A 24558-nucleotide genomic window follows, 5' to 3' on the forward strand; every position below is an offset into this window, starting at 1 on the left:
TTCAGTTCTGGGTACTGCCTGTGTGGAGTTTGTAAGTTTTCCCTGTGACTATGGGTTTCCACTGGGTGCTCTGGTTTCCTCCCACAGCCAAAGAGTTGCAGGTTGATAGGTAAATTAGCCATTGTAAATTGCCCCTAGTGTAGGTAGGTGGTAGGAGAATTGAGGGAAGGTGGCAATATGGGATTAATGTAGGATTAGTGTTAAGTGGGTGGTTGATGGTTGGCACAGACTCAGTGGGCTGAAGGGCCTGTTTCAGTGCTGTATCTGTCTAAGACTTCTGAATCAATCTCTCTCTGCCCCCTCCCTGTCTCCCCCTCCTCTATTCTCTCCCTATCAGTCCCCCCTCCCTCTTTCTCTCTGCCCCCTCTCTCCCCCTTTCTTTCTCTCTCTCTGACAGTTGCAGAAAGCCTGAATGCTCAGCAGATGGTTGATCAGTATCTTCTAAAATTAATACTTTGCAATCAGTTTCACAGCTGACAGTTGCTGACAGTTGCTTACAGCGCAAACAGCCGTTCCCCAACTTCGGACAGATTCAGGGTTTCCTGGTGGGCTTTTAAAAAAATCCCAAATCTGTCCAAAGTTGGGGAACGGCTGTTCCCGCTGTCAGCCACGGTTAGCTGTGAAACTGACAGCGCGAAGTTTTAAAAAGGCTGGTCTGAAAGAAGACAATGGGAAATTTTCCATCTCCAGTCACGGAACACTGGCAAGGATGAGGAACGGCCCAGGGTACAGTTTACATCCGTGGGCCGGATTCTGGCCCACGGGCCGTATGTTGGACAACCCTGTTGCAGATAGTACACCAGCGGTGCTGAAGGGAGTGAATGTTTAAGATTGTGGATGGGGTGCTGATCAAGTGGGGTGTCTGGTCCTGGATGGTATCAAGGTTCTTGAGTGCTGTTGCCTGACAGATGCTGCCTGATCTGTTGAGTTTTTCTAGCATTTTTTGTTCTTGTTACAAGAGTTTTGCTTTTGTGTTGTTAGGATAGCTGGTATTCAACATTGTCCTCCCTTCGCAGCGCCCTCTGTGGCGGAGCTGACAGCAAACAGGATTCCGTGCGCATGCGCCAGTTGCTGGCCGCAGTCCAGGAGAAGAATGGATTCAGAGGTCAGTTGGCGGGTTAGAGCGATTGACGGATTTGTTTTTCTTTTCCGTTGTTTGGTTAATATAGTAATGTACTTTATCGGGGCTAAGTGGGACAGAGTAGGTGTGTTCCGGTGTAAGGGCTGTGGAATTCTGCTTCCTCCGCTGCTTTTCACTACCGTTGTCAGTACAACATACTGCGCATCCGCGAGTACTCATGGAAACTTACGCTCTTTAAACTCTTTGTTTTCATTTAATGTAAGGCTTTTAATCCAGTAATTTATATTCGGTTTGTTTGAGGATTTCCCCCCAGTAAAGTAAGTTTGATTGAATGAATGTAAGTTTGATTTGTAAACGGCGTTTGTTATTTCAAGGGTTTGTACGGCTGCAGTAAGAATTACTTCAGCTTTTTGACAACATTTTCTTTAAGTAAACCTTTCCCATTTGAATTTAAAATGGCGGTTCGGAGGTAGTTCCAATTTCGAAATGTCTTGTATGGATAAGGCTTGTTATCTATGATAGGAAGCTAAAATAACTTGGCCGCAAATAAAATCTGCCGATTAGTGTAGCAAATGCTTTCCATGATTGTGATGAGATCACACGAAAGAAAAAATGGTTTTCTTATGTATCTAAATGTGTGATTTTAGAATTGTTGACAAGCTCCTTGCACTTGACAAGAGGTGGAAAATTGTAATATAAAAGCAATATAATAAAAACATGGTAATATTAACATATAAAAGGACCTGAAACATTAACTCTGTTTCTCTCTCTACAGATGCTGCCAGATCTGGAAAATTGTACTCGTGTCAGTCTTCATAACAGATGAGTAAACTTGTGTTAACACAATGAAGGTAGAAATAAGCAAATTTATATTTTCAAAATCTATATTGGCAGACAGGAAAATTAACTTACTGGAAAAGTGAGAATGTAAAAGACACTATAAATATGTTGTTTCGACCAGGTGAGAAGGGGTCTAGGGGTCCCTCTCAGCCTTTGCCTGGTTTAACCATAACAGGGTTTACTTTTTAGAAAAACATGGTGTTTTAGCTCCCCCATAGTGAATCTTTGTTCACTGCTTTCCAATTGTAAGGCAAAGAAATCAATTCAGACGGGTTATCTTAAATTTTAAACAAGAAAGGTAGAATCTTATTAATCTTAAACGCTAATCCGGTTACCGACTATGAATGTGTGATGCAACCACGCTAGCATGCATATGCGATAAACGCACATGCAGATAGAGACAGAAAAGAATAAAGGTTTGAGGTTATAGATGGGTTTCTATTTTACTGTCCTTTGAGTTTGCTATGAAGTCTTTGGTTGCCGGTCAGACTTGTAATTCGTTGGGGCCCAGTGCGTGCTTCAACTTGTTTCGAGGTCGGCGTCTTTTCTCTCTTGATGTTTACGTGTCTTCTGTGGATCCGGTGGCTTGGGAGAGAGAGACACTTCCTTGCTCCAGCTTCAGTTTCAACTGCCTTCTCTGTGGCACAATTCAAAAAAAAACCCAGGTTGGCCAGCAGGTTAGTCATGTGACTAGCTGGTTTGACCACTTCTGTTTGTGGATTCTGCCATCTTAGCAGTCATCCTGGAATGTGAGCCTCCTCACCTTCAATGTCTGGTGATCACAGCCAATTTTGGGTTAAGTGGACCAGGGAATAGTCCTTTGTCTCTCCAAGCACTGTCTGTTAGTATGAAAATGTTTTTCCACCCAAGTGTCTGGTGATTTTTTTTTAACCAGTCTTTTCTTCACTCCAGCTAACAGTTTAAAATCGATGTTCATACGACAGAATTGATATGCTGCATTCTTGGCAGGTGGGGGTCTGCATGGCAATGTGTTATGTGTCTTTCAATATGTCTCTTATTTAAGGAATCAGTATAATAATATTTATTGAGTAACCATAGCATAGGATCTGATCAAGGTTAAAACAGTCATTAAAAATGCATGCTGAATCAAGTAATAGTTCTGCCAAACTTGAGTTTCAAAATCCATAGATTGTAATAGGGCAAGAAAAGAAGACTGCCATTTATTTAGTGCCTTTCACAATCTCTTTACTGCTATTTAAAGTATAGTCACACTTGTAATCTAGGAAATGTGAGAGCCAGTGTGCGTACTGCAAGGCCCCACAAACAGTCAGGAGGTAATAGTCAGATAATCTGTTTTAGTGATATTGGTTGAGGGATAAATATTGGCCAGGACACCAATGAGAATTCCCCAGATTCTCTTCAAAGTAGTGCCATGGGATCTTTTATGCCCACCTGAATGGGCAGAACTGACCTCACAGTAATGCCTCAACCAAAAAACAACACCTGCGACTGAAGAGTAGGCCTGAGTTATTTGCCCAAGTCTCTGAAGAGCTTGAACCCTTGCCCTTATGACTCAGACAAGAGTGCTCCAAAGTGGCCCATGGTTGAAATAAGACTGAAGGAGTAACAACTAACTCATTGTAGTTTCATGTCCAGGGTAGGCAGTTAGTGACCCTATACAGTTCAATGTAGAAATTGTGAAGTTTAGTGAAAGGCAATACATGGAAAGACTTGAAATGGATTAGAAGAGTAGAAAGACTTTGGCGTACAGATTCATAGATCATGAACAGTGGTAGCACAAGTAGATAGCACCAAAAATTAGAAATATAATCCTTGCTTTTGTATCTAAAAGTATGAGTACAAAACTAAGTTAATATTTAACTTGTACAAAACCTTAGACTGTTTGGTTTGAGCATCGTGTACAGTGTGGGCACCCCATTATAGGGAAGGTGTAAAATAAATTCTAAAGGTGTAGCATAGATTTACCAGAATGTTGCCAGTACAGGAGTGGAGATTATAGTTACAAAGAAAGTCTTGAGAAGTTAGTGAGTTTTTTACCAGTAGAACTGAGAGTTTAAGGATGATTTGATAGAGGTCTTCAAGGTGATGAAGCATTATGAAGAGGTAAATGGTGGTGGATTATTTCCGCTGGTAACAAAAAGATACAAAATTAAGGCAATTGCAAAATATAAGAGGAAGTTTGAAAACATTGCAGACTGTTGTTCAGATGAAATATTAAACCTTGGCCTCATTTGGTTGTGGACAGGAGAGCAGAGAGTTCTTCTAGGGTGCCAACATTCATTACTGACCTTGCTATGTGTAAATTAGTTGCTGTGCTTGCCTATAAAACAGCAGTGACTACAATTCAAGGTGAAACATGTTGGAATGTCCCAAGAATGTGAAAGGCACAATATAGCTTTTCTTTTTCCTTCTTTCTTTGAATTTATAATTTTTGCCCCACAGTCCCTAAATTATAATAGAGACATTTAGATTGTCACGAGAAAAAGCAGAAAATTAACTGTAATGGGGAGTGAGGAAAATGGGATTAGACAGAAGTGGCAGATGTGGAGAAAAATACCTGTGCTGATTCGATGGGACAGTTACTCTTCCTAAAGCTGCATCATATCTAGATGCATTAAAAAGCACTGAGTTGTCCCAAATTAGTTGAGACTTAAAGATTGTCACAGCTATTAATCAACATGAGTATGGACATGCAAGGAGTTAGTTTGGCATTTCTAGTTTGATGGGAAGTTAGCTTACTGATCAGCTTCCCTGATTACACACCATCTTTAATGTTGCAGTGAAGCTTTGCTGTATACTAAAGTGGATGTGTAAACACAGCCATGGTTTTATAAGTCCTGTGGAAATTAGTTCACAGCTCCAAAGGAAATGGTACTCTTTTTAATGCTCGTTCATGGGATATGGGCGTCACTGGCAAGACCAGTACTTATTACCCTTGAGAAGGTGGTTTTGTGAGCTATTCAGCCAGCCTTATTTGTAAGGGGAAAAACTATTTTATAGTGAACACCGTTTATCATTTTTTGTGATTTCCAGAGGAATGCTATGTTAATGAACTCGAGTATATGACCTTATGATTACTTAATGAAAAGATGCTTTGTTATGCATATATGTTCATGGATTTCTATTTTTATAATTACAGGTTTTTAATTGATCTTGTGAGAATCGGATCTGAGCTCCATGTCGATAACACAAACTGGCAAGCTTCATGAACTGATTTATGTAAAGCTGTATATGCACATGAAACTTGCATCACATTGCATTGGATTTGTAGTAGATTTACATAAGTAATGAGACTTGCCTGCTGTAAATGCTGAAAATCTCATTCTTTTCCAATGAAGCACTCGGGTTTAACAGTACCTTTGGTTTTGAACTGCTGCACATTTGTTTGCACATTATATAATGGTGCAAATCACAGTTATGTCAGTACAGAAAGGGCCAGTTCCGTGGCAAATGCAGGATCTCATTTTCATTCAAGCCTACCAGCACACCGTGACCTAATAGTGAAGGAAGGGACCAGTGTGTTGATTGAATGCAATGTGAACAGCAGCCAGTTGCACAAGATTCTCTGGTACAACTCAAAGGGAAATCTGTTGGAGGAAAACGCTGAAACAGGTAAAACGTGAAGTTTAGATCACTCAACTATTTATTATTGAACGCTTGATTTATTTTTAGAACAGATGCTTAATATGTGATTTATTACTTTAAAAATGCACACATGGGATAATATGAGGAATTGACGTTATTAGAAGAATTACTTAAAAATAAACTTTCTGTCCTTAACTAGGTGTGGGTTGTTAGTTTTGGGAAAGGCACCGTTTTCCCATTGCTGGCACCCAGTGCCAGTATTGGTGTTTGCAAGTCTGTTATGGTGCTACTGTAGAGTAAAGCTCTACCTGCCTTAATAAAGGTAGAACATTCTGTTCTGAAAATGTTTTTTTAAGTTGGGGTTGAACTTGGAAAGATTGGCTGAGGTTTCTGGGCTAGGCAGAATAAGTTGTAGTGCAACAACCTCATTTTCTGTCACTAGAGGATAAACAGATATTTCCATATTTTGCAACTAGCATCCAGTGGCACTAATTAAAAATGGGCAAGTTATTACATAATGCTACAGCATTACAGCAGTAGCTGATCCTTTGGAAAATGCCTGAGAATTTGGAGCATTTTCAGTTAGGTTCTGCACTGGTGTGGTACAAAAAGTACAGGGGGGGGAATGAAAAAGAGAATAAGAGGGTCGAAGAGAGAGTACGAGAATCGATTAGCTACAGTTAGATTCAGTGTCCACTGTGGTTCAGTTGGTAGCACTCTCACCTCTGTCAGAAGGTTGTGGATTTAAGGCCCCTCCAGGACTTGAACACAAAAATCAAGGCTGAGGGACTGCTGCACTAAAGTCTGGCTCGGGTATAAAATTAAAACCCGACCCGGACCTGACCCGATAACAGCGAACCCGACCCTGGTCCCGTTCCCCATGACTGACACCCCCCCCTTCCTCCCTCCCGGCTCTGAGACACATTGAGACCGGAAGCAGCCCTGACACAGCCCATGGTCCCTAGCCCCATTACTGACCTCGCGGGTGTGAGACACTGACAGTACCTGCAGTGCCTTTTCCATCCAGAGACAGGGAAGAAGCTGCTGCTGCTCAGTCGCAGGAAAGGATGTTAAATGGTGGGGCCTGGCGAGGGGCATGGCATGGGGAATGGGGCGTGGCCTGTATCTGCATCTGGGCCCATGGTGTGGGGAGGGGGAGTCGGTCTGAGGTAAAGCCTGGCTCGGGTATAAAATTAAAACCCGACCTGACAACAGCCAATCCGACACGGGCCTGAGTACTTAAATTATTTAAATGCCTGACCCGACCTGATCACTGCATTATGCCTTTTACAGAGTCTGTTGCTGAAAGGATTTTCAGCTATGGTATTCATGACCACTATGTTCAGGTTTTCACATGTGTCTCTGAACTCGGTATTGGCAAATTCCCCTTTGTTATCAGTCAGAAACTTTGCTGGTGTTCCAAGTCCGGTCCTTATGCATTTTACCATGATTTTTAATAACCCTTTTGTTCTTACTAAATATTCTAGAAAGATAAATCTTGTCAACAGGTCTAAAAAGTGTAGAATGAAAATATTTGTCCTTGTCCAGTACTTTCTATGATTGTATCCCTATGTATTCTAATTTCCTCCTCTTCATTATACAGATGGAAAATGGCTTATTTTAGACAGTGGAGAACTGAACATCACCAGTATTACATTTGCCGATCGAGGTCGTTATACATGCGTTGCAACAAACTCTCATGGCACCTTAAATTACACAGTCACTCTTCGTGTTGTCTTCACCACAGGCGACATGGGGGTTTATTATATGATTGTATGCCTCGTTGCTTTCACGATTGTTATGATATTGAACATCACTCGCCTCTGTATGATGAGCAGTCACCTCAGGAAAACTGAAAAAGCAATCAATGACTTCTTCAAGATGGAAGGAGCAGAAAAATTACAGAAGGCATTTGAAATTGCAAAACGCATTCCTATCATTACATCTGCAAAGACTCTCGAGCTGGCCAAAGTAACTCAGTTTAAGACCATGGAATTTGCCAGGTACATTGAAGAACTTGCTCGCAGCGTTCCTCTGCCACCTCTGATCTTGAACTGCAGGGCCTTTGTAGAAGATATCATTGAGGCTGTATGGATGGAGGATGCAGAGCAAGCCACAAATGAAGAAAATAAAGATAGACAAGCAGTTGGGGTCAATGAGGAAATCTATACTATTGATACTGAAATGCAACGCAGCAGTTCACCTGCAGGAGAATCTGATGACTCATATGTGCATGAAGAGTGCCAAGAGATTGCTGTTCAAGTCTCAGTACATTCTCAATCAGAGAAACAGAGCATTGACACACTATCCCAAGGAAGCAGCCAGCTTGAGCACATTGGAGAGATTTTGCCCAAGATACAGACAAAACACACAGATGGCGTTGTGTATGAAAGTCATTTATAAATTGTGTAAGCTATCTTTGATATGGATTAAAATTGTGATGGAAATATTCAGTGGCCAAAGGCAAACTTAAAATGATAGCAAACTGTTTTTAAGAAGTTATAAATGGACCAGAAGGCAACTATATTCAACCCACATCAAACTTGCCTATAATTGTCAGTTTTAATAGAAGTATATATGTAGCTTGTGGCCACTTGCGGATTGCCACTGAAGAGGCTAATAACCATTTGTATCTAGAAGATGCAAGGTGTCGGTATAAATCTTTTTTTACGATCGTATGTAGCTGTTGTTTGATAATCGTGCTCAATTTAATGGATGTAAATTTATCGAGAAAATGAAAGGGGTGTTGTGTAGTGACAGTGCTTTGCAATGTCATCTGAGAAATTTACATTTATCACATTGTCTGTGGTATATTTTAATTATAAATATTATAAGACTAAAGTTTCAATGGGGACTGATTAAAAAATCTCAAGAATTTGTAGCCACTCTTGAAATTCTCTAAGATGCGGTCTAGCCTTGTGGTCAGAGCCTGTCCATGGATAGTTTAAACAAAGTCTTTGAGCATTAACTCATTATTTCCCTGCCAAACCCCACCCACCAAATTGTTCACTGCAAGCCTAGAAAAGTGATTATTATTTACGACTAGCCCATGTTGTTTAGAAGACCCGTGCAGTAAGGTTACAGCCTTACTGGTAACAGTTGCCCATTATTGTTTCTGAAGCAACAAAAAGGATTAAGTTAACAGCACTGCTTTCTTTCTGTCCTACAATGTATATTTTTAGATACACTTCATGATCTTTATTCTGTTGTACTGAGGTGTACAAGGATTTTTCATATTGCTACCTGAATTTTATTGCATGTTCAAGTGCATGATTCTCTTCCAATATCTCCTAAAGCAATGAAGTATTGAGTTAATGTATTTTCTACATAATGCATGCAACTGTTCCTACACTTGTTACTCCTCTTGTATTCCATGTGTTTGCCAATCCTAGCATAGCAGCTATGATCCACATGTTTAATGAAATTGATCTTTTATATTTGCCTCCTCGACCATATTTAAGAATGTCGTAGCAGCATTAACTAAATGGCATGTAGCAATCTGGTACAAATGCAGTGGTGCTTTACATTGAATTCTCAGTAAACTGCATTAGATGACTACTGACTGAGTACCTAATCTATTTTCACTTTACTTTTTTGAATGATTCATTATTGTTTTTTTTCTTCAGTCAGTTTAGTCGAGTTTCAAACTCTTCCATATATGTAAATGGTGATCTTTAAACTCATGAGCAGCAAAAATAATCCAGGGACCAATAGTAGTCTTAATGACTGGTCACAGCACAACACATTTTGTTTCTGTCCCACCATAAGTTTTCTACCTTTTAAATGATGGTTAATTATAACTTGGAAAATTAAGTCCATGAAATTTCTATTTTACTCTGTTTGGAAATGGTAGCCACTTATACACTTTGATAGCCAAAGCAAATATTCTTGTGTTGTAATTTCAACTGCCGTTCTGTGGTACTGCTTTTATATGAAGTAAAAGTTGTTAATAGTTGATGTTGTGATTTTTTTCACAGGTTATGTTCTGATATTAAATAATGTGTTCTGTATACATTCCATTTTACCAATGCAGTTGTAACCTGTTAATTAAACTTACCAGCTATAAAAGACGAAACCTCCAAAAGGATGTAAATTCCCACATACATTTGCTTATATTCATACTTTATAGGGCAGTTGGTACAGCAGTGTGTAACCCTTTTGGATTTTCTGATCAGTTGTTCGATGCTGACACCGTATTGGTAATAGTTATGACTTTATTTGGCACAAGGAAGAATTAATACCTTGCAGTATTTAAGCATTAGTTTACAAAGTAAATTTGAGACTGATATTACCCCATTGTCCTCTGGGTTGAAGTTGTGATTTCATCCCACCGTCCTCAAATTTTGTCCTGTTCAGTCCTCTCCCCTTAGTTAATTTTGAGTTGCCTATTTATTCCCTGAAGATTCCTGCCTACCCTTTGCTGTATTGCGCCCAATACCATTATTAAAGCCTATCTGATTTCTCCTTTGCCTTTTTTTTTGAGCTAGTAAGAATGAGGAATGGCTCTCGATGGAAACCACCACACATGGTTCAGGTACCTCAGTACGAGTGTGGCTATATAACGAAAATATCATTATCGACAGTTGCATATCCCAACATGTTCTTTTTCCTGACCTATAGTATCTGCAAAAACAGACGACCCGTTAATAATGAAACAATTGTTCTTCCCTAATTCCAGGGTGTACAGAGACATGTCTGTTAGGTTCATCCTGTAGACTTAGAATTGTCATTTGGATAATTTCAAAGTCTAAAGATATCCTATCCTGAACGTCGTTCTCGTTACTAATTCTAGTAAAGGAGTAATGAGACTATAGTCTTAACAAAAGTTGTCATTAGAATGTATTCTAGCAAAGCTTAATATTGGAAAATGGTAAAAGGAAATTATAATTCCACAAATAACAAGAGTTGTTCAGTGCATATGACTGCTGCTAGAGGAGTGAATAACAAGTGTGTTCCTCCCAAAAGCAAAAAAAGCTGCAGGTGTTGGAAATTTGAAATAAAAACAGAAAATGCTGGAAATACTCAGCAGGCCAGGCAGCATCTATGGAGAGAGAAACAGAGTTAGTTTCATTTCAATGGCCTTTTATCAGAACTGGGAAAAGTTAGAAATCCAAAAGGTTTTAAGAAAGTGACGGGGGAATGAGGGAAAAAGAACTAAGGGAAGATTTGTGAAAGTTTGGAAGACCAGGAGAGATTAAATGACAAAAAGGGTTGGTGGTGCACAGCCAAAGGGAGTAGTAATGGGACAAGTAAAGAAGCAAAAGATGTACTGAGAGTAAGCATGAATGCAAGAATGACAAACAGTTGCCATCTTAAACTAAAGCCTACAAAGAAAAAGGAAACAAAATGGGGGCAGAGGTTGCAGTCTGAAATTGTTGAACTCACCATTGAGTCCAGAAAGCTCTAAAATGCCGAACTGAAAGATTAGTTGCTATTCCTCGAGATTGCATTGAACTTCATTAGAACACTGCATGCAGGAGGCTGAGGACCGAAAGGCCAGCGTGAGAGCAAGGTGGAGAATTAAAATGGCAGGTGACCAGAAGCTTGGGGTCATACTTGTGGACTGACAAAGGTGTTCCACAAAGTGGTCACCCAATCTGTGTTTGGTCTCCCCAATGTAGAGGAGACCACATTGTGAGCAGCGGATACAGTATACCAAATTGAAAGATTTACACAAAAATTACTTGCACCTGGAAGGAGTGTTGGAGGCCTTGGATGGTGAGGCAAGCGGGGCTAGAAGGGCAGATGTCGTATCACCTGCACTTGCACGGAAAGGTGCTGTGGAAAGGGGAGGGGGTGATTGAGGAGTGGACCAGGGTGTTGTGGAGGGAACAGTTTCTTCAGAATGCCAAAAGGGGAGGGGAGGGAAGGTCCTATGGTATCTTTCCATGCAAGCACAGGAGATGCAACACCTGCCCTTTTACCTCCTCTCCTCACCATCCAAGGCCCCAAACCCTCCTTTCAGATGGAGCAATAATTTACATGTACTGTCAATTTAGTGTACTATATTTGCTGCTCACAGTGTGATCCGTTATACATTGGGGAGATCAAACACAGATTGGTGACTGCTTTGCGGGACACCTCCATTCAGACCGCAAACATGACCCTGAGCTTCTGGTCACCTGGCATTTTAATTCTCCACCTTGCTCCACTGACCTCCCTGTCCTCGGCCTCCTGCAGTGTTCCAATGAAGTTCAGCATAAGCTCAAGGAACAGCACTTCCTCTTTCAATTAGGCACTTTAAAGCCTTCCAGATTCAACATGAGTTCAACAATTTCAGACTGTAACCTCTGCCCCATTTTGTTTCGTCTTTCTTTGTGGGTTTTGGTTTTAACTAATTTTTCTATTTTTTTTGTTGCATGTGGTTGACAGCTTTTCATCATTCTGCCATTCTAGACACCTTTTGGTTCTTTAGTTGTCCCATTCCCACTTCCTTTGGCCTTGCATCACCAAACCTTTTGCCATTTAATTTGCCACCCTATCACAGACCTTCCCTTTTGTTCTTTTTCCTACCCTCTGCCCCCTCACTCCCACCTTTCACTTGCTTAAAGCCTATTGCATTCCTAACTTTTCCCAGTTCTGATGTAAGATAATCAACCTGAAATGTTAATTCTGTTTCTCTCTCCACAGATGCTACCTGGCCTGCTGAGTATTTCCAGCATTTTCTGCTTCTATTTTATAATATATGTGTGTTCCTTCTTTAGTTTGGAATAAAAGGCAAATGATGTTCAGGATGTCACAGTTTTTCTTAGCTGTTAACTCCCCTATACCTGCAGCAATTAGTCAATAAGAGGTTTATTTTATGACACAGCTTAGTTACTTAACCCTTTTGAGCCTAGTTGCTGTAAGTTCCCTACCAAACCTATATTTACTAACCTACCTGAGAGTCTGAGCAGACCTGCGGGAGATAGTCGGGATCAGCGGAGTGCACCATTTCAGCTGCTGTGAGCCAGCATGCACTCAGTTTCAAGAAACTGAGTGAAAAAATAACTGTGACATCACAGGAAACGAGTAAGTTGCTTAGCCGCTAAGTGCTTTGTGTACAGGACAGTGCGTTAATAGCCAGCTTAGGACACACGAGTTAGGGTGATCTAAAAGAACTAAAGCTTTAAAATAAATACCTAAAACACACACCTGTGTAATTAAGAAACATAACTCTTAGATGTAGGTGGTACTACTAGTTAATAAGCACAGTAAATTGTAGTATACATAGGAATTATTCTAAGTTAATTAAGAAACAATAGCAGGACAGGAATGTTGCAGCTGTGGAATGTGGGATCTTCTGGATGCCAATGCGATGAAAGACAAACACGTCTGCAGAAAATGTAAGCAGCTAGAGGAATTCTGGATCAGGATTATTGATCGGGAAGCCGAACTGCAGGCACTGCGTGACATCAGCGAGGGGGAGAGATACCTGGACACTTTGTACCAGAAGATGGTCACGCCCCTTAGAATAGGGTCATCTGTTTTGGTCAGCGGTGAGGGACAGGAGGGTGTCACCATGAGTGAGGCAGGCAAAGAGCCCGAGCAGACAGTAGTGGAGGAACCTCAGCCTTTGCAATTGTCAGACAGGTTTGTAGGTGCTTGCAACCTGTGTGGACGAAAGCGAAGACTGCAGGGTGGATGAGCAGACTCACCATGGTATAGGAAGCTGTTCAAGTGGGGGGAGCAAAAAGGAAAGTTGTGGTAGAAGGGGACAGTATAGTGAGGAGGATTGACCTGTTCTCTGCAGAAAAGAACGTGAGTCCAGAAGGCTGTGTTACCAGGGTTTGGGACATCTGCTCGGGGAGAGATGGGAGAGAGGAAGCTACAGTGGAAGGGGAAGGATCCAGTCATCGTCGTCCACGTAGGTACCAAAGGCATAGGCAGGGCAAGGAAAAAAGTTCTGCATAGTCAGTATGAGGAGTTAGGCACCAAATTAAGAAGCAGAACTTCAAAGGTAATAATCTCTGGATTATTACCTGAGCCACGTGCAAATTGGCAGAGGGCAAATAGATTAGAGAAATGGATGTGTGGCTGAAAGACTGGTGTGGTAGAAGTGGGTTCGGTTCATGGGGCACTGGCGCTAATACTGGAGAAAGTGGGGGCTGTACCGTTGAGATGGTCTACACCTGAACCGTGTTGGGACCAGTATTCTAGTGAGTTGCATAACTAGAGAGGGAGAGAGGGTTTTAAACTAAATAGTGGGGGCAGGGAATCAATTTTGGGAAATTGTGGTAAATCAAGGAGTAGAGACAAAGCACGAGAGAAAGGTATTAATATGGAAAATGATAAACACCATGACAGGAAGGGACAGAGAGTACAAATCTATGAATAAATCATCAGATAAGGCTTGAGGTTACAAAAATAGTAAAAGGGCAAAATTGAAGGCTCTGTTACTGCATGCACGTAGCATTTGAAACAAAACAGATGAACTGATGGTGCAAATAGAAATAAATAAGTACGATTTGATAGAGACATGGCTGCAGGATGTGGGACCTGAATATTGAAGGGTACATGACATTTAGGAAGGACGAGAAACTAGGAAAAGGTGGGGGTGTGGGGTGGCTCTGTTAATTAATGATTAGCACAATAGAGAGGGATAGCCTAAGTTTAGGAAACCAGGATATAGAAATGGTTTGGGTCGAGATGAGAAATTATAAAGGCAAGAAGTCACTTCAGCGAGTGGTGTACAGGCCCCTTAACAGAATCTATATGGTAGGACAGGGTACAAAGGAAGAAGTAATGGGATCTTGTCAGAAAGGTACGGCGATAATTATGGGGGATTTTACTCTACATATAGACTGGAAAAATCAGATGGGCAAAGGAAGCCTAGTTGAGGAGGTCATAGAATGTTTTTGGGATAGTTTCTTAGAACAACACGTTCTGGAGCAGGCTATACCAGACGTGGTATTGTGCAATGAGATAGTATTAATTAATGACTTCATAGTGAAGGTGCCCCTAGGCAGCAATGATCGTACTCTAATTGATTTTTACATTCAGTTTGAGGGAGAGAAGAGTGAGTCTAAGATGACTATTTTAAACTTAAATAAGGGCAATTATGAGGCAATGAAAGCAGAGTTAGCTAAAGTGAACTGGCAAATTAGGTTAAGGGATAGGTCAATAGAGATGCAGTGGCAGACATCCAAGGGGATATTTCAGAATAAACAGGATACATTCCAATGAGAAAGAAAAATTCCAAGGGGAGGACCCATCATCCGTGGTTAACTAAAAAAGTTAGATAGTATCAAACTTGAAGAAAAAGCATATAATTGTGCAAAGATGGGCGGCAGGTCAGATTAACTAAAAGATTGACAAGGAGGGAAAAATTAGTGTTCAAGAGAAAGCTGGCTAGACATATAAAAGCAGATAGTAAGTGTTTTTATAGATAAAAAACAAAGAACAAAGAACAAAGATAATTACAGCACAGGAACAGGCCCTTCGGCCCTCCAAGCCTGCGCCGATCCAGATCCTCTCTCTAAACATGTCGCCTATTTTCTAAGGTTCTGTATCTCTTTTCTTCCTGCCCATTCATGTATCTGTCTAGATACATCTTAAAAGACTCCATCGTGCCCGCATCTACCACCTCCGCTGGCAATGCGTTCCAGGTGCCCACCACCCTCTGCGTAAAGAACTTTCCACGCATATCCCCCCTAAACTTTTCCCCTTTCACTTTGAACTCGTGTCCTCCAGTAATTGAAACCCCCACTCTGGGAAAAAGCCTCTTGCTATCCACCCTGTCTATACCTCTCATGATTTTGTACACCTCAATCAGGTCCCCCCTCAACCTCCGTCTTTCTAATGAAAATAATCCTAATCTGCTCAACCTCTCTTCATAGCTAGCGCCCTCCATACCAGGCAACATCCTGGTGAACCTCCTCTGCACCCTCTCCAAAGCATCCACATCCTTTTGATAATGTGGCGACCAGAACTGTACGCAGTATTCCAAATGTGGCCGAACCAAAGTCCTATACAACTGTAACATGACCTGCCAACTCTTGTACTCAATGCCCCGTCCGATGAAGGAAAGCATGCCATATGCCTTCTTGACCACTCTATTTACCTGCGTTGCCACCTTCAGGGAACAGTGGACCTGAACACCCAAATCTCTCTGGACATCAATTTTCCCCAGGACTTTTCCATTTACTGTATAGTTCACTCTTGAATTGGATCTTCCAAAATGCATCACCTCGCATTTGCCCTGATTGAACTCCATCTGCCATTTCTCTGCCCAACTCTCCAATCTATCTATATTCTGCTGTATTCTCTGACAGTCCCCTTCACTATCTGCTACTCCACCAATCTTAGTGTCGTCTGCAAACTTGCTAATCAGTCCACCTATACTTTCCTCCAAATCATTAATGTATATCACAAACAACAGTGGTCCCAGCACGGATCCCTGTGGAACACCACTGGTCACACGTCTCCATTTTGAGAAACTCCCTTCTACTGCTACTCTCTGTCTCCTGTTGCCCAGCCAGTTCTTTATCCATCTAGCTAGTACACCTTGGACCCCAAGCGCCTTCACTTTCTCCATCAGCCTGCCATGGGGAACCTTATCAAACGCCTTACTGAAGTCCATGTATATGACATCGACAGCCCTTCCCTCATCAATCAACTTTGTCACTTCCTCAAAGAATTCTATTAAGTTGGTAAGACATGACCTTCCCTGCACAAAACCATGTTGCCTATCACTGATGAGCCCATTTTCTTCCAAATGGGAATAGATCCTATCCCTCAGTATCTTCTCTAGCAGCTTCCCTACCACTGACGTCAGGCTCACCGGTCTATAATTACCTGGATTATCCCTGCTACCCTTCTTAAACAAGGGGACAACATTAGCAATTCTCCAGTCCTGCGGGACCTCACCCGTGTTTAAGGATGCTGCAAAGATATCTGTTAAGGCCCCAGCTATTTCCTCTCTCGCTTCCCTCAGTAACCTGGGATAGATCCCATCCGGACCTGGGGACTTGTCCACCTTAATGCCCTTTAGAATACCCAACACTTCCTCCCTCCTTATGCCGACTTGACCTAGAGTAATCAAACATCTGTTCCTAACCTCAACATCCGTCATGTCCCTCTCCTCGGTGATTACCGATGCAAAGTACTCGTTTAGAATCTCACCCATTTTCTCTGAGTCCAAGCATAACATTCTTCCTTTGTCCTTTAGTGGGCCAATCCTTTCTCTAGTTACCCTCTTTCTCCTTATATATGAATAAAAGGCTTTGGGATTTTCCTTAACCCTGTTTGCTAAAGATATTTCATGACCCCTTTTAGCCCTCTTAATTCCTCGTTTCAGATTGGTCCTACATTCCCGATATTCTTTCAAAGCTTCGTCTTTCATCAGCCGCCTAGACCTTATGTATGCTTCCTTTTTCCTCTTAGCTAGTCTCACAATTTCACCTGTCATCCATGGTTCCCTAATCTTGCCATTTCTATCCCTCATTTTCACAGGAACATGTCTCTCCTGCACGCTAATCAACCTCTCTTTAAAAGCCTCCCACATATCACATGTGGATTTACCTTCAAACAGCTGCTCCCAATCTACATTTCCCAGCTCCTGCCGAATTTTGGTATAGTTGGCCTTCCCCCAATTTAGCACTCTTCCTTTAGGACCACTCTCGTCTTTGTCCATGAGTATTTTAAAGCTTACGGAATTGTGATCACTATTCCCAAAGTAGTCCCCTACTGAAACTTCAACAACCTGGCCGGCCTCATTCCCCAACACCAGGTCCAGTATGGCCCCTTCCCGAGTTGGACTATTTACATACTGCTCTCGAAAACCCTCCTGGATGCTCCTTACAAATTCTGCTCCATCTGGACCTCTAACACTAAGCGAATCCCAGTCAATGTTGGGAAAATTAAAATCTCCTATCACCACCACCCTGTTGCTGATGGAGTTAACAAGGTGAGTGTTGGTCCTATGGAAAGTGAATTTGGGAAATTAATAATGGAAAATAAGGAGATGGCAGATGAATTGAACAGGTATTTTGCATTGGTCTTCACTACAGAGGATACAAGTAATATCCCAGAAATAGCTGTAAATCAGGAAATGGAAGGGAGGGAGGAATTCAAGAAAATTACAATCACCAGGGAAGTGGTACTGAGCAAATTGTTGGAGCTGCAGGCTGACAAGTCCCCGAGTCCTGATGGACTTCATCCTAGGGTCTTATAGAAAATGGTTAGTGAGATTGTTGAAGAGTTGGTTTTAATTTTCCAAAATCCCCTAGATTCAAGGAAGGTTCCATTAGATTGGAAAATAGTGAATGTAACTCCTTTATTCAAAAAGGGAGGGAGACAGAAAGCAGGGGACAGAAAGCAGGAAACTACAGGCCAGTTAGCTTAACATAGAGAAAATGTTCAAAGCTATTATTGAAGACATTATAGCAAGGCACTTAGAAAAAATCAAGGTAATCAGGCAAAGTCAATATTGTTTTGTGAAAGGGAAATCATGTTTAACCAATTTATTGGAGTTCATTGAAGAAGTAACGTGCTGTGGATAAAGGGGATGTGCTGTACTTGGCTTTCCAGAAGACATTTGATAAGGTGCCACATCAAAGGATATTGCAGAAAATAAAAGCTCATAGTGTAGGGGGTAACATATTGGCATGGATAGAAGATTGGCTAATTAACAGGAAAGATAGTAGGTATAAATGGGTCATTTTCTGGTCGGCAAGATGTAATGAGTAGTGTGCCACAGGGATCAGTGCTGGGACCTTAACTTTTTATAATTCATATAAATGACTTGGGTAAAGGGACAGAAGGTCTGGTTGATAAATTTGCTGACGACACAAAGATTGGTAGGAAAGTAAGTTGTGAAGAGGACATAAGGGGGCTACAAAGGGATTTAGATAGGTTAAGTGAGTGGGCAAAGATCTGGCAAATGGAATATAATGTGGGAAAATGTGAAATTGTCCATTTTGGCAGGAAGAATAAAAAAAGAAGCATATTATCTAAATGGTGAGAGATTACACAGCTCTGAGATGCAGGGGGGATCTGGGTGTCCTAGTGCATGAATCACAAAAGGTTAGTGTGCAAATACAGCAAGTAATTGGGAAAGCTAATAAAATTTTATCGTTCATTGCGAGGGGCTCTGAATACAAAGTAGGGAGGTTATGCTTCAGTTATACAGGGCATTGGTGAGACCACACCTGGAGTACTGGGTACAGTATTGGTCTCCTTATTTAAGGAACAGTGTAAATGCATTGGAAGCAGTTCAGAGAATGTTTATTGACTAATAACTGGAATGGGCGAGTTGTCTTACGAGGAAAGGTTGGACAGGCTAGGCTTGTATCCGCTGGAATTTTGAAGAGTAAGAGGTGACTTGATTGAAACATATAAGATCCTGAGGGGTCTTGACAGGGTGGATGTTGTCAGCCAAACCCCCCACCACTTGCCAAGACCGAGGCACACATTATTTCGCCACATGAACATTAAAACTTAAAATTGCAAGCGCTGACTAGAAGGACATTTGTATAGTACCAGACAATGTTGAAACAATGGAGACCCAGCAGTTGCTTCCCCAATACACAGAATTGGTCAGACCAGTTATAGTCACCAACAAAGGATATTGAAGAGACTGTGCCATAGAAGTAGCTAGTCACATGACTAACCTGCTGGGCAACCTGGGCATTTTTTTGAATTTGAAATCCCAACAAAGGGATTTGGATGCAGAACGTTGTGTGCTCATGGACTGAGAACATCGCTCCTGTCTGCCTGCCTCCATCTCTTCCCATGGAACTGAATCTTGTGAAAACACGTGAAACTCAGAGAGAAAGGTTTCCCACGTGAACAAGGCTTTAAGAAGACTACTGGGCCTCAATGAAATGCAAGACCGTATCGTCAATCAAGGACTACAACGAGCATGTGAAACAGTAACAAGATATTGCCTCAAACTGTTCTACTTATCTTTTCTTCTATTCTGTCCCTATCTGCATGTTTATATCACATGTGCATGCAAGTGTGGGGCGTGGTGTGTATCCGTAGGTGTGAACCATATTAGAGTTTAAGGTTTAATAAATGTCATCTTTCTGCTTTAAACCAAAGAAAGCCTGTATTTGCTCATTTCTTTGCCTTATAATTGGAAACTGTGAACAAGGATTCACAAAGGGGCGGGGGCTCAAAACACAGTGTGTTTAAAATTAAACCCTATTACAATATGACCAAGTAAACTCAGCCAAAGACCCCTAGACACATTGCTCACCTGGTCGTAATAATGTGGAAAGGATGTTTCCTCTTGTGGGAGAACCTAGAACTAGGGGTCACTGTTTAAAAATAAGGGGTTGCCCATTTAAGATGGAGTTGAGGAGAATTTTTGTCTCTCAGGGTTGAGAGTCTTTGGAACTCTTTTACTCAAAAGGCAGTGGTAGCAGAGTCTTTGGCCGGAATTTTATGGCCCTCCAACGAGCGGGCTGGTGGTGGAGGGTGGGCCTTAAAATTGAGTGGGAGGCGAAAGGGGCCCTTCCTGATGCATTTCCACCCACACTGCAATCTTAAATGGGGTGGCAGCAGTGAGAAATGTCCCACCCACCCCAGGCCAATCAAGGCCCTTAAGTAGCCAATTAACTGTCACTTAAGGGCTTTCTCCTGCTGCCACTGGTATTTTACCCGCGGTGGCTGGACGGCAAATGCACCATGAAAACTGTCAGGTAAAATCTGGCTGCCTTCTTGCGGGCTGGATAGGGCCCTCCTGATTGGGCACCCTGTGGCCAATGGAGGGCAGCCCCCAAAGCCCAACCACCCCTATCACACAACACCCCACTGCCCCTAACTGACCCCCTTGCCTTGGCAGGGCTCAGCTGATTGTCCCTGGTGAGGCCCCAGAAACTTACCTTAATTCAGGGGCCTTCTTTCCTCTTGCCGCTGTTGGCTGGGTGTACCGGTGGCCATTACTCCCAGTGGCGCTGCTGGGACTAAGCGCTGCCGTCCCACTGCGCTGATTGGCGGCAGCTTCATTAGGTGCCTAAAAGAGGTTGAAGTCCCGCCCAAAGCCAGATCACGGCCTGGGAAGTGAAAAATTCTGGCGTGGCTCCCTAGGCATGGCGGAGGCTGGTTCGCCCCTGACTTTTCGGCTGGTGGGTGGGCCCTCCTGCCCAACATTAAATTCCGGCCTTTGAATATTTTTAAGGCAGAGGTAGATAGAATCTTGATAAACAAGGGGATGAAAGTTTATTAGAGGTAGGCGGGAATGTGGAGTTGAGGTTACAATCAGATCAGCCATGATCTTGTTGAATGAGGGACCAAGTGGCCTACTACTGCTCCTAATTCATACGTTTGTATGTTCCAGGTGACTAGCATTACAGGATAGTACAGAATCTTGTAGTACTGGTGTATGCTCGGAAGTTGTTGGGTAATTTTAAATATGGTATTAAAACTGCCCAGCAGACAACTGGTATTGTGCTTGATGTTTGTGCTATTTTCATTATAGTTGTAACTATTTACTCAGTCTGTAGCAGGTAGTAGTGTACACTAAAGTGAGATTGTTTGGGATAATGTAACATGTGTACCTTTGAAATATTTCTAACCACATTTGCATGAATTTGGATATGTTCAAAATTTTAGTTTTCATATTTGATTTCCACCCCATTATAAATAAAAATATTTATGTATTCATTTCTATTCCACTCTTTAGTGCTCTGCTTGTTTTATTTAAGACATAATTCCTGCTGATGTACAGTTGTTGACTCTTGAGTACCCTACCCAGATGACCATTCAGTGACCATTAACAGGCTATATAACCATGGGATGGTGACCTTGGGAAACGCGCATGAACAGATTACATAACTATGGGTCCATTACAACCATACTCAATCATCTCCTCACCCAGTGTCCACATACTTCTAGATCGGAATTCTGGTTAATTCTCCTCTTCCCCTGAGCTCAAAGGTAAATTTCTAATTTTTTATAATGTCCCTGTTAAGCAGTATAGTTCAAAGCTCATACGCGGGAGCCAGTCTTTATGATTTAATGCAGAGCCTCTAATGCATTGATTGGATTTGCCAGCTGGAGAAAGTATTACAGTTGTATAACATCTTGAGAAGGAACAGTTTCAGGGACAGGAAGATCTGATTTTGCTTTTGTTGAATCTCATAATTCAAAATGAAATTCAGCATCAATAGTCACAACTGACAAAGCTAATATTTCCATTCTTCATCTCTGGTTTAGGACATTACTGTCACTTGTATTACAGGGAAGATTTTCTTATGTTTGTGCCCAGGCTCATTAGATCACCAAGACATAGTAAGTGTCAGGAAAATAGGATGAGTCAGCATGCATGGCTGTAAAAAGAACCTGCCTGATTTTCTGGTGTTCATAATTGCAGACCTAAACACTCTCCATGATACCCTTTGACAGAGCAGAATTTTCCATATGTGCCTGCTTGGCTCAGTTGGTAGCACACTTGCCTCAAGGTTATAGGTTCAGCTGTAGAACTTGAGCAGATAACTAGTCTCGTGCTCCATTATTGTGGTGCGGGAGTGTTATATTGTCCTTCAGATAAGATGCTAAACTGAGATTCTCTTTTCTGGTCAATATTTCTACCACAAGCAACCCTATCAAAATATTGATTAATGACTCACTCATTTCATTGCTATATGGGACATCTTTCAGTGCACTAAATGCTTGCTACGTTGCTCACAGGACAAGTGATTCATTGCATGTGAAGCATTTTGAGAGATGTGGTGAGGTGCTAAGTAAAGAAAACTCTTTCCTTGCTAGGATTTTTCACCATCTGGAGTGGTGATTCTCAATTCGTCTTGGGCTGGGTCGTGGTGGAAAAAATTATTATAACATTTCAGGTCTCATTATGTAACTTGAGACTTCATCAAATCTGAAACTTTTTGCTCGGGTTGGTGCCTTCTGCAATGGAGAAAAGAAACAGCTCTTGAGGAGAATATGAGCTGGGGTGGTGGTACCACTCCTTACTAGCTTACTTCAGTTTGTCATTATTTGAGTGATCCATTGACATTCTTCCATTTCTATCTGGCTCCTACTTTTAAAAAGGACATCTCCACCTGCCCTGTGTTGAAGCTACCCATGCTACTTCTAAACTGGAGATCTCTTATTAAGCTTCCTTAAGGCATGCCAGTAAGCAGATGAGATAGAATATTTGAATTAAGTGAAAAGATCTCTGGGTTTATAAAAATAAAAATTGTGCTCATTGAAGTGTTTTTTTTTTGGGGGGGGGGTCACTCCATTAGGCTATTCACTCTTATTACCTAAAAGTTCCCATGCAAGCCAGCCACTATCCCAACTTGACATAAATCGCTGTTCTGGGTCAATATTCCAGAATATCATTATGGGAACACCATTACGACAAAGACTGCAGTGGTCTAATGAAGAGATCCAACCCCATCACCTCAGTGAAACTAGAGATGGGTAATAAATGCACTTTTACCACTATTGGCTACATCCTGAGAATAAATATAATAAAAAGGTTCAGGGACCCCTACAGTCACCGCAGCCATTTTGTTCCTGTAATTTAAGTGCTCAATGCTGTAACTGGACAAACAAATAACAGAAAAAATGGGTTTTAATTTTCCAAAATATCTTTCACAATGACAACTGCAATTTCATCAAAACAAAAGAAAAATTCTAACCAGGTATACTAGATAAGTAAAATGTGCCAACAGAAATATAATTTAATATTCAGAATGCTGCACATTAAATTTAATGCATTGAGGTAGCATTTTGAATCCTTTACATTTTGAAATGACCAACTTGTTGTGAACTTATGCAACACTTCTATTCCCAGTGTGTATGGTTCTGTTTTAAACTTTTAATGTTAGATAATGAATCGTTGGCTGAACAACTAATCGTCCACAATTGATAAAACTTCAAGTACTTTGTTTCACAGTCTAATCTGTTTGTGTTGTTAATGACCAATACCAAGTTCCCGACTGAGAGTGCTACAGTGTTAGAGATACTATCCTGTGGAAGTGCCATTAAATTGAGATTGTCGCTATCTATTCAAGTGGACAATAAAAGAGTAATTTTCTGACTCTGTGCTCCCAGCAGGTAAGGCTTCATATCGGGTGTGCAAAGTTGGAAGATTACCCTGAACACTGCAATGTTAAGGTTAGTATGTAGGATAGTAAGATTAGATGGTCTGAAAATAGTTCTTCATCCAAACCTTTCTTAAATAAAAGAAATGGCGCTAAGCAACGTTTAATTGTACTCTGGAGTGACATACGTATTGAATAGATTTTTGCAATTTTCAAAATTGGCTCTGCTTTTCTATCTAGTATTTAGAAATATTTTCTAAATTAGATGCGAAAGGCCAGTATTTATTGCCCATCCCCACTTGCCCTTGAGAACCACTGCAATTCATGTGGTGTAAGTACACCCACAGTGCTTTTTGCCTGTAGCAGTTAGATGCAACAGAGTGGCTTGCTACACCATTTCAGAGGTCAGTTAAGAGTCAACCACATTGCTGTGGATCTGGAGTCATGTGCAGTCCAGACTGGGTAAGGTTGGCAGATTTCCTGCCCTGATGAACATTAGTGATCCAGATAGGTTTTATTCATGATCAATATTAATGAGACTAATATTTTATTCCCGATTTACCAATTAATTGAATTTAAATCCCCCCAGCTGCCATGGTGGGATTTGAACTTCTGTCTCCAGAGCATTAGTCTAGGCCTCTGGATTATTAGTCTAGTAACATTATGACTATGCCACTGTTCCCCATGCCTGTTATCTTCATTGGTATCATTCCCAGAATACGCCTGCTCTATTGAGTTCTAAATTTCAATACAAAAAGACTGCTGTGAAATCTATGAATTCCCAATACTATTATTACAGCAGTAAAGAGCATAACTGAATATGGAATTGAGAACTGAAATTAAGTCAATTAGACTACATTTTCCTAATTGCCTGGTACAGTAAACCAGAATATCTTTACTGCTACTTGATCACAGTTAAGCTGATCTGATTTATGACACTGGATTTTGTGTTTGCAAGATATGCCAAGCACATTTTCATGAAGACAGTGCCCTAGTTTTTTGTGGCTTGTGATTATATCTAATGAACACCAGAGGGAGCTCCTGTCATAGGGCTTGCCAACTCCGAACCAAGTGCTGAATAATTTCAGT

The 24558-nt window shown here is 41.4% G+C and overlaps 1 protein-coding gene across 1 annotated transcript; it reads left to right on the top strand.

The window, feature by feature from the left end:
- The first annotated feature begins 1036 nt into the window (after positions 1-1036).
- Positions 1037-9563, top strand: LOC137375925 (microfibril-associated glycoprotein 3-like). The gene is made up of 4 exons (XM_068043633.1): positions 1037-1105; positions 1857-1932; positions 5043-5515; positions 7092-9563. The coding sequence occupies exons 3-4, from the start codon at positions 5236-5238 to the stop codon at positions 7889-7891; spliced, it is 1080 nt and encodes a 359-aa protein (XP_067899734.1). The 5' UTR covers positions 1037-1105; positions 1857-1932; positions 5043-5235; the 3' UTR covers positions 7892-9563.
- Positions 9564-24558: the final 14995 nt, after the last annotated feature.

The sequence above is a fragment of the Heterodontus francisci genome, chromosome 12, assembly GCF_036365525.1.
Source record: "Heterodontus francisci isolate sHetFra1 chromosome 12, sHetFra1.hap1, whole genome shotgun sequence".
In the NCBI taxonomy this organism is placed as follows: domain Eukaryota; kingdom Metazoa; phylum Chordata; class Chondrichthyes; order Heterodontiformes; family Heterodontidae; genus Heterodontus; species Heterodontus francisci.

Bases quoted from the DNA above. Each gene is read 5' to 3' on its own strand.
- LOC137375925 (XM_068043633.1), top strand. From the start codon at position 5,236: ATGAAGCACTCGGGTTTAACAGTACCTTTGGTTTTGAACTGCTGCACA. The intron at 5,516-7,091 runs GTAAAACGTGAA...TTCATTATACAG, and splicing joins GGAGGAAAACGCTGAAACAG to ATGGAAAATGGCTTATTTTA.